The sequence below is a fragment of the Drosophila montana genome, unplaced genomic scaffold (assembly GCF_035044405.1).
Source record: "Drosophila montana isolate Dmon_TW-CO22-7 unplaced genomic scaffold, ASM3504440v1 contig_3559_1, whole genome shotgun sequence".
In the NCBI taxonomy this organism is placed as follows: Eukaryota; Metazoa; Arthropoda; class Insecta; order Diptera; family Drosophilidae; genus Drosophila; species Drosophila montana.
In genome coordinates, this window is record NW_026998441.1 from 28,658 (window position 1) to 43,903 (window position 15,246).

Consider the following 15,246-nt stretch of genomic DNA (forward strand, 5'->3'; position numbering starts at 1 on the left):
ATCTGGGTCTTCCAAATTAAATTTGTTTTCATCCGAAAAGACAACATAACGCCAATCAGAATTCCACGTCATGTGCGCTCGTGCAAAATTTAATCGCATTTTCTTTCGAGCTACGTTAAGAGGCGGATTTTTCGTTTATTTGAGTCTCTTTAAATGTGGATGGTTGATAAGCTTGCTGTAACGTCAACATTTGCCTTGATCTTTGTGGCTGAGTCATGGGAGTTGGACGCTTCTCTCAAAATAGCTCTTTTATCCGCATTGGAAATCAGTCGATTATTACCGCCTTTATTATTTTTACCATACCCTGACTGGATATGACTTTTCGGCTTCTAAGTATTATTTGGCAATTTTACTTATTGAGAGATCTGCATCCTTATAAGCTTCAATTTTCTCCTTTGCTTCCACGGATAATGATTTACCTCTACTCATATTAGTGGTTATAGAATACTTGAGCATTTAAATTCTAAGAGTCAAATAGCCTGATTTATTCATTGCGGTACAACGCAGGCAGCTTGGTGTGAGAGTGCAAGCGATGCAGTGCACCTTACTTGAGATAAAAGAGCGCTACAATGGGACAAACGCGAAAATATCTTTACAATGGAAGAAGTCAATGAATTTCTGCTAGCTAGTCCCTTCACCCTCGTTGCAGCCTGTTTGTTCTTGGCATATGTACAGCACAAATTTCTTGCTTGATCGCGATTCTATACCGCCTTCAAGGTCACTTTTAGGATATTGGGTGGCAACAACGATAGCACACAGTTCTGGCATTCACATGTTCATGGTGTATTTCACTATACCGATGATCTCCCCTCTGCTGACGGTTAGTCAACTTCGCTATTCAGTCGACTGATTGGAGTATTCTAGTATTAATGGCAGTATTCTAGCCTAATGGTTTGGATTACTATTTTAAGATAAGGTTAGGTTTATGCAGTAAGCACTGGCCATTTGTTCTCAATTCACTCAGACCAAGATTGGTTCATTGTGATGCCGTAGTGGATTATGCTACCTCTTGATTATCAGAGAAACAAAGATGACTAACGTCCACCTCGAGCTACGCATTGAGTCTTTAATGCGCTTAGGTCTTTGCTGTAAGAAGAAGAAGAATCTGACAAATCCAAAAGGAAATTTTACTTCAAGATGGATATTTGCAGAAGAGATGATTGTTAATGACAGTGTGCTGGTAATAAACGTGGTGTTTAGTAGCCATGTTTCGTAAATTTGTTTGGGGGGAGAAACTATGCGGAAAATTTATTTCAGCCATGTAACAGCGATATTCTCTGCATGGATTAGTTGGGCCGAAATTATTTTGTCCAGGCCCGCTGACTTATACAGCTTAAAATTATATGATGTTGCTTTTAGACAGAACGCCATAAACAGTTTGATATCCCCGAATAGTGTGTGTTCAACTTTAGTAGTGGAACGACCAAGAAAATTGGTACTCATATGCAGCTCAAGTCCATAAGTTTTGTGGTATCTACAGCAGAATTTATGGTTGCAAAAGAGTACTCGTTTAAAACCATTTTAAAACTCTACTGTGTAAGTTTGAGCCTAGTATCTCTTTTCGATTTTTTGTTCCAATGGAAGGGTCGCTACCTATAATGCATTTCATATTGTTAGTAAAGAGGAAGTAGTTGCAAAGCTGCTCACCAACAAGATCCAAATTCTGGGACTCGCAGTCTGCGACCGTTGATTATGGGCCATATAGTAAGAGCTATGCCTACTGGGCTGCCTACATGTGCAAATTTAACCAAGCTACTAGTAGGTCATCCCCATTCCTGAAAATGTTCATCCAGGGTTCCAGGATGATGAAAAAATTGGTGTCGAATGCACACCTATATGAGCTTCAGAATCTTTTTGGGATTCTATGCATTTAACCAGTTGACGGCCTCTTACTTTCCTTCCAAAAAGAACTCGCTCAGTGGGGCATTTCAAGATCAGTCCACAGCTGAAAGCGTGAGCTCTGGCAAAATCGTAATGACTCACTCAACGAGTTTTAGCTCATCTGATGATGAGTCAGGGTGTGCGACATTTCTTTGCAGAATATTTACAGCATGCCATGTGTTCCAAAACGAGGTCTTACAGTTCACTATCTTTCACGTTGTTGATAGAATACAAAGAAGGCGCGCATGAATATGTGTGTACATGTATACAGAAATTCTTGAAATTTTTTCTAGCTGCCGCAAACACGCGGCCAACCAAAATACATTTGCTTTATTAACTTTGCCGATCTTAATGAAATTTTGTACAGTACATCTGATTGTGCCACAGAATATTTGTGTGTTCTAAAAAAGTCAATTCCATTAATATTGTGGCTTAAATTGGTGGGTAATGCAAGTTGGTGTGGCTGGTTCTGGAGGGCTTAGAACCATCCCAGTCCCGTGTCCCCGATTGGACAGAGACCCACTAGCTTATCGTGCTCCATGCGCATCGTGCTCCGATCATTGATATCGGCATTTTTTTAAGTATCTGCTGTACCTTCTGATTTTTAGGTGAACCGAACACATTTTATATCCTGAACCCGTAAAATAGGTATGTAGTCAGAAGGAAGCATCTTCGACCCCATATATGTAGTATTCTTCGTCAGAATCAATAGCCAAGTCGATCTTTCTAGTGCCCGCGCAGTACAAATTTGTTAACTATTATCGCTCACTTTCGCCGTTTCTAAGCAATTGAATAAAATCGATATCGAAATCCTGTTTTTGAGCATATTTCTTAGGTTTCAAGAGCTAAGGTCACCAATATATAAGGATCAAGTATCTTTAACCGCCCCATAGCTATAAATCAAATAAATAACAAAATTGGTGTGTAACGTAAGAATATACAATAAAATATACTGCTGAATCTTTTAAGATCCGCTAAGAAATATCCGCAGTAGGCAATTTTTGTAAACCTGTGCGTATACACACGCACATACATACACACAAATAGAATTGCAATTCCGGTTGTACCGTACGCCGTGCTCCATGTATTCGCTGCTTTTTTAGTTCAGTTTTCTCAATTAATGATAATTTATGTCATGGCTGTGATGTATAAGGCGGTGACAAGAAGATCGTATGTATGTACGCGTCGATCCCAGAACGTATAAGAGCTAGAGACTTGAAATTGAACGTAGCTCCTCAAGATAGGTAAAGAATAATGTAAAACATTCGTCAAGAAGCAGATGTTCGGTAGAAAAGTTAAATTGTCAACACTGCAGATAGCTGATGAGCTGTATGCTAATAGAATAGACGAGAAAGGAACACAAACCATTTCCCCAGTCAACGGTTGTGTGATGTTATTGTTGCTGTACCGTAGTTTTCTAGGGCACATTTCTTCAACCTTACTCGGTTCAAGTACTTAGCTTCGAACCTTAGCAGAATTGCGAAAGTTACCGCCCAAATTATATTTAATATTGATTGTCTGGTCACGCAGCCAAAACAGCTGAAGCGTCCTGGCGACTGATAAGAGTGGGGCATCTGCTTACAATATCTCTTATCATTGTTTATATTCACATGGTGCTCTTCGCTGTTCCGAGCATTTATTTCCCTAGCATTAACTTATGCTAAGGCCTCGATGCTGCGCAACAAGTAAGTTAAGTGCTTTCGTTTCGTAAATTTGGCATAGATCGGCCACTTCCATTGCTCTAATAATTTTATTGTCGCTTTTGCTGCAAGTGGCACGCACTAATTCGGGTTCGATTGCCTCTGCAAAAACAATTATAATTTGATAAAATAGCAAAGACTAAATCGAGTCTTCCTGCTTCTTGTTATTGTAAGAAATATACAAAAAAATTGAAAACAAATGTTTGATTATTTCTAGTGTTAATGGTATTGAAAAGGTTTGATAGCGCAACAATTGATATTTGAAAATAAGTTTGTAGTCGTACTGCCCTAAAAGTTTTGAAACAAATCAATCGCAAAATAAACCTTCATTCATTTAACTTTTGACCTACATTTAATTCCAACAATGTTGAATTTGACTAAAAGTGTGAACTATATATTAAATTAATTTTCTCTAGGATATTTGGAAATGAGTTTGAAGTTAACCGGATGATAAACATAACACATCTATACTACAATTTTATAAAGAGCTTTGAGAAAAAGTTTAAGGCTGCTTTAACGAAACATAATACTTCGAACTTACAAATTTCCGCAAAAACGTGAAACACCTCCCCAAGGAATTTTCTTAAAGATCTTGGCATCAGGTGGTGAAAACTAAAACAATTAACATAAGTAGATCGTCATTTACCTAAGCTAACCACGATGCGCCTGTCTGCGTTTTTTGTGTCAGCCCTGGTCACGGGATATATAATTGTTCTCTGCTTGAAAACTTCACCCTGCATAACGGCTTAGGGAAGCAAAATAACCTGCATTGTGCTTGAATTGTCTCAAGATGGGTCATCAATTGATATCATGCAGCTCTGGATGCCGTCGGACCTGAGGAGCGAAGCCAGCCGACTACGCCTGCTGATTCATCGTCAATTATCCATGCCTCTTTTCTAAGTCTTCGCCATCTACCTCCTCTCTTGTTGTCCTGTATTTTAGCAGTGATGCTGTATTGCTGTTCGTCAAAAATCGCTCCTTTTCGTGGCCTTTTGTAATCCGGTTCTCAATTTAATCTGATAGCAACTCGCCATGGTCACCACCTTCAGTTAAAGAAGTACAACTTTTCAATCGTTCTCTCTAGTCTTGAAGATTCTCATTTTGCCACAGAATGAAATACGGTCACGATTACGTAACAGTCTCACGTCTTTGAGTACTCAACATGTTTTACTATCAAAAGTACAAATTGGAATATTCCCCACAAAATACGACTTAGAGTTCCTTCTTTATTTAAACCACAACGCATGGACTTGCAATGTGGCCAGATACAACTTCTTTCAGGGCTACTATATGTTCAGAAGACAAGGTTTGGTTGGGTAGTTTCAAGAGGTGGACCGCGTTTGGGTGGTTCCACGTTGATTGCGAAGCATACTAGGCAAACGATTATGGGATATGGAAACCTGCATTGAAACTACACCTACCATGTCAAAGGAAGAAAGTAATTGTGAAGAGCCTTTCGTTAAGACTAATATCAAATTGGCTAGTGGTCAGTATTCGGTGTGTTTACCCTTCAACCGAAGTTTCGAATTTTTGGGAAGTCATACCAACAAGCCTTCATCCGGTTCCTGACCGTGGTCAAAATTACAATTTTTTAGAGTAAAACATGAATCTGAGACATGCCTGGCGCTCCGGAATCTTTCATAATTATTTTTCCCTCACCACTGTGTCTTTTAAGAGGACAGTTGAACGACAAAGTTGCAAGTCGATTTCGACGGCTCAGCAGATAACTCGTCAGGATGTTCATTAAATGTACTATTGATGGCTGGTCTTGTTATTCAATTTTTGTACGTTCCCAGTCGCCCATCATTATCATTAGCATCAGCTTGGCATAATATTTGCAGTTTTGAGAAAGCACAGTTTCTTAAATTTCATGGTCTCGTGTCAACACCTGCAGCAGATTTAGAAGTTCACGGCTTCTGAGACACCAGCATCGATGCGGATGGGGTCTGTGTTTAAGTCCCTTCTCGACGACATCCAGCCAGTAGTCAGCTATTTTGCTCCAGGTCGCGTGTGGCTCCTCTAAAAAATCAATTTCATTTCCAAGGCAAGAACTCTGTGGTTCCGTCTTATTATCTAATCTCAGGTGTGGAATAGACCTTTTCGATGGTAAATTGTACTGCTGGTCGGAGTCGCCTGTATTTCTTTCATGAATAATGACCGTGCCATGCGTATTCAGTGTGTTTCTAGCTAATAGGGTTACAGCAATTTAAGAGTTAACTTACGTCAGGCAGACATACTTCCTAGAGGATCGACACCAAGTTAATTTGGTCAGTCGAGACTCTGGTTGAATGGCCCAAAATTTCTTTGTGGAAATAAATTGGACTGGCCGGCTTCTTGCTTGTCAGAGGAGCCAGAACTCGAACTTAGAAAAAGGGTCCTCTTCGCATCAAAAGTGTCTCCTCGATAGGTCTCGAGCTCGTAATAAACCGCACTACTTGCAACCGCCCTACTAGAAAAAAAAACGGTGTAAAATAGCAGCACAGAAAACAATACAATCGGAATTACCAAGTTGTTGATAGAATACAAAGAAGGCGCGCATGAATATGTGTGTACATGTATACAGAAATTCTTGAAATTTTTTCTAGCTGCCGCAAACACGCGGCCAACCAAAATACATTTGCTTTATTAACTTTGCCGATCTTAATGAAATTTTGTACAGTACATCTGATTGTGCCATAGAATATTTGTGTGTTCTAAAAAAGTCAATTCCATTAATATTGCGGCTTAAATTGGTGGGTAATGCAAGTTGGTTTATTAACTTTAGTTATAGCTTTGTGGTGGTAGCGGGGAGGTGGCGATAGCTAAAAATTAAAGATACTTGATATATATATATACTATTCTAGAAGCTCTTATTATTAGCTCTTATTATTTACCAAAACTGCTTAAAAACGGGATATCGATATCGATTTTTATTGATTACTTGGAAATGGGGCAAGTTATCGAATATCGGAAACAAACTCGTTCTGCGCGGACACTAGGAGGACCTAAGACAGACAGACGGACATGGCTAAATCGACTTGGCTGTTGATGCTGATCAAGAATATATATACTTTATAGTGTCGGAGATGCTTCCTTCTGCCTGTTAGATAAATTTGCACAAATACAATATACCCTTTTTAACCATTTTTAATGGGTTAGGGTATAAAAATGTGTTATACGTGTGTTATAGACCATGTGAAGAATTTCGGTATACGAGTGCACTTATATTCTGTAAACAGCACTGCATTGTATTCTGCGCTGTTATTCGTTTTTTCTACGTTGAAAATGAATTGTGGGGAGTAGAGGCGGTAGCAAGTATCGCCTTCGGTTACAGGTTCCAGTCTAGTTGAGGGACCTTTTTTAAAAATGCAGTTATAAATTTAGTACTGTTAAAGCAAACAAGCTTGTAGCCCGAGCTGCATTTGGTTTTGGTAGAAGAGAGTTGAGTGGGGGTGGTACCCCCTAGTCGAGACCTCCCGAATAAAACCTCTTTAACAACAGTCACGATAGCTAATTGTAGAGAACTCAAAAAATATATTTTGTAAGCACCTTTCACTGAGACGTTAGAGTATGAAAGATTGCATGCCCTCTCCATGTACTATTTTCAGCTCAAAAAGATACCCCATCAGTTTTTTAAATGATTAGCTGCCTACGCACTTGTCTAGCTTACCACACTTGAACTTGAACAGTATCTGTAGGATCTTCGTTTTGATTTTATTGACATAATTACCCACAAAGCATTATGCACTCAACATCTACTTTAAATGGATAAAAATGCATTGCCTATTTATTGTTTTAATCTATCAAGTAACTATACTGAAGTCGTCGCCTTGAGCATATCTCTGAGTTTCTAAGAGGTTTACTATACTTTAGTATAGTAAATCATTTGTGATAGTAAAGCCTGCGTGATTGTATATATCAAAGGACACAAATAACAGTCAACACTTATTTTCAATGCGGTCGGCTCTCGAATAATCAGAAAAAAACGAAGCAAATTCGGTTTTGCTCTCCATCGAACACTTTATTTCGTAGAAAATGTTTACTCTGTTTGTGCTTTTGCTTTAGCAATGCCACTGTTACGTCTATCAGTAAGATCTTAACAGGACACATTCGGTCGGTCGCACAGAAATGTGTGTTATACGAAGAGCAAAACGAACAAAGTGGAAGCGAAAAGTGTCTTTTCTTGTTGTCATGTGACGATATCAATGAAAGCTAGAGCGAGAGAGACAGAGAGAAAAAGGTAAGTTATTTATATAGGTGTCCATGCATATATTCAAAGCTATTAGAAAACACCCATTAAATAATTTCTAGGTTGTTTATATATGTTTATGTGCATGGGTATTTTTATTAAATATTAAGCTTAACAATTAACAATGCAAAAGACACTTTGGCAGCAATTTTTTTTGTTCAGTGTTCGTGGAATAACATGTCCGATAAAAATACGAAGAAAACCCGAAAGTGTTGACTGTTATTTGCGAACTCTGATATATATTTATACCGTGAACTCATTAAAAATGGGTAAAAAGGGTATAAGGTTTTTGTGCAAGTGTATGTAACAGGTAGAAGGAAGCATCTCCGACCCCATAAAGTATATATATTCTTGATCAGCATCAATAGCCGAGTCGATCTAGCCATATCCGTCTGTCCGTCCGTCCGTATGTATGAACGCAAGCATCTCAGAACCCATAAGAGCTAGAGACTTGAAATTTTAGCTGTAGGTCCTCCTAATACCCGCGCAGATCGAGTTATTCGATTCCTTGGCCCGTTTTATAGTAATCGATAAAAATCGATATCGAAATCCTGTTTTTTGGGCAATTTTGGTAAGTAGTATGAGCTAGAGTCACCAAACTGGATATGCAGCTTCTAGAATAGTATATATATATATCAACTATCTTTCATTTTATACCTATCGCCACCTCCCCGCTACCACCAAAAAGCTATATATCAAGTTAATTATCCAACTTGTATTGCCCATCAATTTAAGCCACAATTTATTTGCAATTGACTTTTGAGAATACACAAATGTTCTATATTCTATTCTACAATAAGATGTACTGTCGAAAATATCATTAAGATCGGCTAAGAAACACAAAAGTTATGTGCGCACGTGTTAGCAGCAGCTAGCGCAAATTCCAAGAATTTCTGTATACATGTACACACACATATTCATGCGCGTCTGCTTTGAAATCTATCAACAGCATTGCAATTGCGATTGCTAGCGCTAGCGGTAGATGAGGGATCCCCTAATCGGGAATTCTTGACTAGAGCCTCTTACTTGCTTCACAATGTATACTGGAGAGAATTACTTATCCCAGCCAATGGCGTGCAAGCGTTGTTTGTTTCAAATATGTCTGAGGTTGGGTCGGTAGAAAATCAGTATCTTTAAGTCAAAGCCTTAAGTTGAGAGAATGCAGTGCTGCCGATTTCATCTTTGTTTTAAATTTTGTAAAAATCAAGTTGCATAGTTGGACGTGACTCATCTTAGTATATGTTGCATACTGTGCTCTGCTCACAAATAAACGATCCTCCCAATACCCTTATAAATAAATAAAAACAACATAGGGAATAGCAAAAGCTACCTGCGGACATATGTGCCTCCAATGGTAACCATGAAAACTAACTGCATAAACTTGTGTCTCTACATGAACCCTCAATTGCAAATGTATTTTCTTACTGATTAATTCCTTAGCTTTACCCATAATGGGACAAACATTAATATTTATGATGGTCTCTTCGTTCTTTCAGATCCAATAATCAAACCAACAATCAACCAATTAAATATTATTGACTCCAAACCGCATTTTCAAGAAGCTGAAGAAAGTAAAATTGGAATTAAACCGACACCACTTAAAGTCCTAAATTCTAATGGACAATCAACAACTAATTATACATCGGCAACAAACAATCGTTTCAGTTTATTGAGTACACCTATAAAATCTTTGGATTTCCCAGAATACGCTTTACTTTCTCGACAGCCAGATGAGTTTATAGAAGAAACATACCGTTTGGTTAACCTTAATACTCGTGCTGAATCTGAGAGATTTAAGATCGATCATTCGAAGCGAAATAATAATTATAGCAATTCTGCAGGATTGCTTGCGAGGAAAAAGGAAATATCAACCAGAAATGTGAAATCTTCATTGAATGAAAATAGCTTGAGCTCGAAAAATTCCAGCAAATCTCCTCAAGTACATCAAATAATTACTAATATTGAAAGGAGGAGCAAAACTCGTCAACCATCTTCAGCCCGAGTTTTAAAAACTGTTGCCCCATCAATGGAAAATAGTAAAACTCCTATAGAGTCAAGTGGATATACAAAAAGTCATCGTAAAAATAGTCGGGTTCCTAACGAAAAAAGAAAATTGTCTCGGCATAAGGGAAAGAGGTAATGCTATATATCAATTAAATTTTTATCGTTCACAAAATTAGGAAGTTTTTGAACAATCTGATCGCAAGAGTTGAAACTTAAACATTTAGAATTTATATGCGGTGTATTTTAAAGGGATGTATACATAAATGTATTGCTTTGAAATTTTCGTAGAACCACAATACTAGTAGACAACAACAAATACTATTAGATTTGTGTTCCAGTGCCAACGTTCTGATGTAGCTTGCCTTACAACCGGATGATAAATTTAAATATTTTCAACCAGTGGAAAATTAAACAGTTTGACTTCAGTCATACCGACCAACATCAACAAGGTGTACACACCAAGGGTGGAACGGTTGTCTGTATAGCTATTTACAGAACCTTCCCCAAAGCCTTGTCCTCAGTCCATAGCTTGAGAAAACCAATAAACTACTTCTATCTACTCACCTCTGCGACGTATAATGTGTTTGCGATAGAGCAACAAAACGGTATACAATAGGAACTTTTCATATAAGTAGATAGTGTATCAAAATTCTCCTCTTTTCTGTTTATTAACATGTTTTTATTTTAATTACTATATGATAAGCTGTTACTGTTGTCTAGCAACTTTTATCAGAGTGCGGTTCGGGGGTTCAGAGTTTAACAATAGCTTTTGGTTTAAGGTAGCTTAGTTAAGATATTTACAGTTAGTAAATGGTATATATACTCTATTTGTTTAGTCTAGACTAGGTTTTATTTTGTTTGGCTGAGAATCTGCATGCTGACACTAAATGCATCGATCGACTAGATCAGTTGGGGAGGTCCTTTTAAGTTTCCTTCCTCTTTGCCTCCTTGACAGGTTCCTTGCCAGTACGTTAGGGTGGTTGTGGAGCTTAAACGGGTAGCTGGCTGCTTATTTGATTATGTGGCTATACCGTAAACTTCGAGCCCATAGCGCCACACAAAGGCAAGAATTACCTTATAGACCTACCTTGTTTCGGATAGAAAGTTTGTTGGAGCTGAAGAGCCAGCTTATCCACCTGATTTGGCTTTAACATTGTTGGCTACCTCGGTGACATGTTTCTTAAACGTAAGTTGTCTATCGAAAATGACTCTTAAGTATTTGTGGTCACGCACCTGATCTAAAAGCTTACCTTGGAGATAATGTCAGCGGCAGGAGTCTTTTCGTGGGGTTTGAGTGACCGTAGCACATTTTACAGTGTTTACTGAAATATTCAACCTACATTTTTCGAAGCGCTTGAGGTACTCCTGCAGGATGTCCGTTGCTGTATACACGCATCTGGCAACGATTGCCTGCCGACTGATCAGAGCCTTTTAGTTTGCCGTGGGCATGTCGTGCGTAAAGAGGATGTATAACGTGGGACCCAAAACTCTGTCTTGTGGAACGCCCGCTCTTATGCGTTTGGTGTGAGAGGCTACGCCATCCTGCGCCCCTTGAAACGTCAGTTAGGAAGCTAGGAATGATGATAAAGACCTGCGGATTTAATTTGCATTATATCTTAGAGAGGAGACCTGCGTGCCACACCCGATCGAAGGCTTGTTGGTATGCTGCCACCACATTTCCTTCCTGTGGAATCAGTCCAAAATGAAGTTAGCCACCGGATGTATCCGCTGCGGGGTACCGTACGTTTGTCAGAACCCAAACAAGATCTTCGGGATTGAACGTTTTATCTCCGGGGTATCCAGGTTTCTTCTAAGGGAACATCGTTCCAGAATCTTGCCGTAGGCAGGAAGGAGGGCTTTCTATGCTTGTGCAGCATAATGATTTGCACTTTCTTCCAGGGCACTGGAACCTTACGTAGCCGAGGGGCTGCATTGTAGATGCCTCCGAGAAAAAGCACCGCCTTATATGGCAGTAGATTGATTGTCTGTTTGTCCAAACGATCTTCGCCAGGAGCTTTGTTATATTTGAGGCTCTTTATCACCTGCTTCACTTCGTGGGAGGTGATTGGTGATAGAAGGTGGGACACTTGCGGTCTCAATCGGCTTGAAATGCTCTCGTCTACGGTTGCTTTTTACAGCATGGTGTCTGTGGGTTTTCTTTTCAGAATAGTCAACTCCCTCCTGACCCTGTTAGGGATACGGCGATAGATCCTGTCGATCCTGGGATCCCGGGTTCGAATGTACTCCCGCCTCAGTCAGGGAAATAAGGTCTTTAACTATGGGGGGAAGCGTCCTTGTATGTTGGCTTGTAAGCGAAGAGTACATTGTGCTGGCGCAGCGCTTTCTTAGGATTCTTTGTGTGGTAGGTAGTCGGATAAAAGCTCAGTGATAGTACGCTGTTAGGGATATCCTTGTATTTCAAAATGCCTTTACACGAAAGTATACTTTGCCCGATGTACGGGATGTGGGTGGGTCTCCCGGTGGCCAGGACCTTGGCTGACAAGGTGAGCGTTTCATGCATCGCAATGCCTATGCTGTCGGCTCTGTAGCTTCCCCACAGCCTGTATTTTGCGTTGAAGACGCATCCAATAAAGAACTTATGACCAAGCTGAGCAGGGAAATAATCGAACCCAGCTCGGCTCCAGGAAAGGTTTGGTGGCACATAAGCTGCAGCTACAGGGATTTCGCCCATAATGGCAGCCATCTGTGCGTCGCTGGAAGTCATGCAGTACACAAAGTCCTGTTTGACAAGCACTTCCTCTGGCACAACCTGCTGGGTGATCCGCGCGGCAGCAAACATACCCATCTATGGGGAAGTACAGGCCAGCGTGTAAGTAGGTTTCTGAGACAAGCATGATTTCCACTTCGTGTTTTCTCAGAAACAATTTGAGCTCGTTGACATTTGGTATGATGCTGCGAGTGTTCCACGATCCGAGGGGCAACTGGACTGCAATTATTTGCGGTTATTGGGAGCACCGATCAGCGGAGGACCCTCCGCGACTTTCAGCTCCTTGATGCTGTCCAAGATAGTTGCAACTGCATTTAGTGCTGCGATCGACAGCTGGAGTCCTTGGAGGATACTTCCGATGCATCTTGTGTCTTGCCCTTGAGGTCCTTATAGTGGTGGTTTTGGCTGCATTGGTGTAGCGGCGGCCTGGTAGGTGCGCGCGGGCGGTTGGCGCACATGTGCATGTTCTTGGTAAATGTTGCGGCCTAGCTGCAGCGCATTCGTATACGACAGGCATTGTTACACAATTCGGGAAGGTACGACCTGCGAACTGATGCGCCGAGCAGGTTGCTGTTGGTTGAGTATTGCCGGTAGGGCAACATTGATAGCCGGTTGTCTGACAATCTAACGTTGCTGGTATGCTTTACATCATTTGTAAAAAACAGCATGGTTCCCCTCTCATTTTGAGCATCGCAGGCACTGCTTCGAGTTGGTCCAGTGAGATTGGCCGCACCTGCCGCTTTTAGGTTGCTTGTGGCAATATTTTCTCGTGTTGTCGAACTCATAACAGCGGAAACATTGCCTGTTGACGGCTACCCTTGCTGATGCGAAGTGCTTCCCTATTATTAGGAGCCTGTTTGAGGACTACATAACAGAAGTTGCGATTTGGCAAGTCGTTGGTAGAGTAAGCACTGGCATCACTTTTGCGTACCATGGTCCTCGAGTTGTAAAGGTTCCCCACAACTTGGCACCTTCGATTTGGATCATGGGAGTAGACACGGCTTTTGATTACTATAGTTTTTTTAGTATGGACTGAACTCTGACCTCAGCGAGCTTGCAAATAATGGCTTTATGGGTGTCAGAATTATTATTTCACCAGCATTGTGGTTTTTGGTTTTTATGGGTACGTTCTCTTCTTTTTCAATATCAGAGAAAAATAATAAATCGCATTTACTGTGCAACATTTGGGACAATTATCAATAATTGTTTTCCTTAAAAATGATATATTACTATAAATAAGGGTATCTATCGACGCACTCAATTATTGTTGGCATATGTGCATATGTGCAAATCCACATTTTGTGTCTGCCAACTCAATGAAAATATATGAATTTAAGAAGATTGCAACATTTTGTTCTGTATGTATGCTGTAAAAACCAGCTCAAGGGTTTTTATGTGCGGCTGTTGCGTACAGTAAATTTGTACATTTTTAAACAAGCTGTTTGCTATAAAAGACCCTATGAATAAATTATTTAAATGTACATAGTAAAGGTAGAAATATATACTAATAAAGACAAGAAGTAAAATTGTAAAAAATGTGACGCTATAATAAAAAATGTTGACCTGTTGTGTGCATAACCTTTTCATTCATTGCGCTGAGACTCGGCTATGCAACAACGACATTAGTACTCAAATTGTGTTGTTGTTGTTTCTACGCGCTGCGTTTAAAGAACGACAGAGAAAAATAAGCAACAAACATAGTGGCCTTATTTGCTTCTTTTCTTTGAGTTTCCTATGTCCTCGATATCTCTCATAAACATCGAAAAAAATGGGGATGCATGCACACTGTTGTTGCTTTCCAAGTGATTTGTTGTTGCTTCCTATGGTAAATGAGCTTGATACCTTGTGTTCGAATTTGCGTTTGCAGACCAACCTAATGTACCTTGCTTAAATTTCAAGACGGTAATTATTTTTATTACTCAATAGATTTGGCTTAATGAGCCAATTAAAAGCTCTATTGCGAAAGCTCTGAAGCTAATTCGTGCACGGATAAGTGTGACTTTGGAGCTAAGCTTGTGCAAATTTCTTCACTAGTTCAATCAAAATTGACTAAAGTACCAACTTTTTATTGTAAATTGACAATACTCTTGTCCCTATTAAATTACGGATAAATAAAAGAATAACTTAAAATTATATATTCCGACCAAACAATTGGATTTCTTGCCTAAATGCCTAAGAACCGTATATAGAATAATGAAATAATAGTTCATTCGACTAAGCCCACAAGAAAATGAGGCGTTCGAGTTCGCCACACTTGTATTGACCGCTAGCGATATTTTAAGCAAAAGCTCGTACCTCGAACTCTGATGGCCCTCGATAAACTGCGCTGACAGTGCGATTCTCTTGGAGACAGGATGGGGTGGTGTATTGAACTTCTACACCCAGGGACTCTAGAAAAGACTTGAAACTACGACTTGTAAAAGTTGCCCCGTTGTCACACGAAGTTCTTGGGAACCCCGAACCCACTCAAAAATATTTTTCGGAACGCCGTCTGCAAGTGCACCGATTCGAGGCAGGCAGCGCAGAGTACTGCCATCGGCTCTCGTTAACATGCAAGCGGACGGCTTGCGTTGCTCCAGTGCCCGCCGCGCGATTCTCCCGGAAGGGTTCTCGATCAAGTTGAGCTATTAGAGTGCCAGGTTGCCCGTGATCACGTCGAAACGGTACCCTTTTAGGTAGTAACGCAACATCCCGATCGACCATAC

The 15,246-nt window shown here is 40.1% G+C and overlaps 1 protein-coding gene across 1 annotated transcript in view; it reads left to right on the forward strand.

The window, feature by feature from the left end:
- Positions 1-15,246, forward strand: part of LOC135435340 (uncharacterized) — a 40,208-nt gene that overhangs the window by 9,003 nt on the left and 15,959 nt on the right. The window contains exon 3 of the mRNA XM_064692349.1: positions 9,306-9,945. Within this exon, the coding sequence (XP_064548419.1) occupies positions 9,306-9,945 (640 nt within the window). The remainder of the gene's footprint in view (positions 1-9,305; positions 9,946-15,246) is intronic.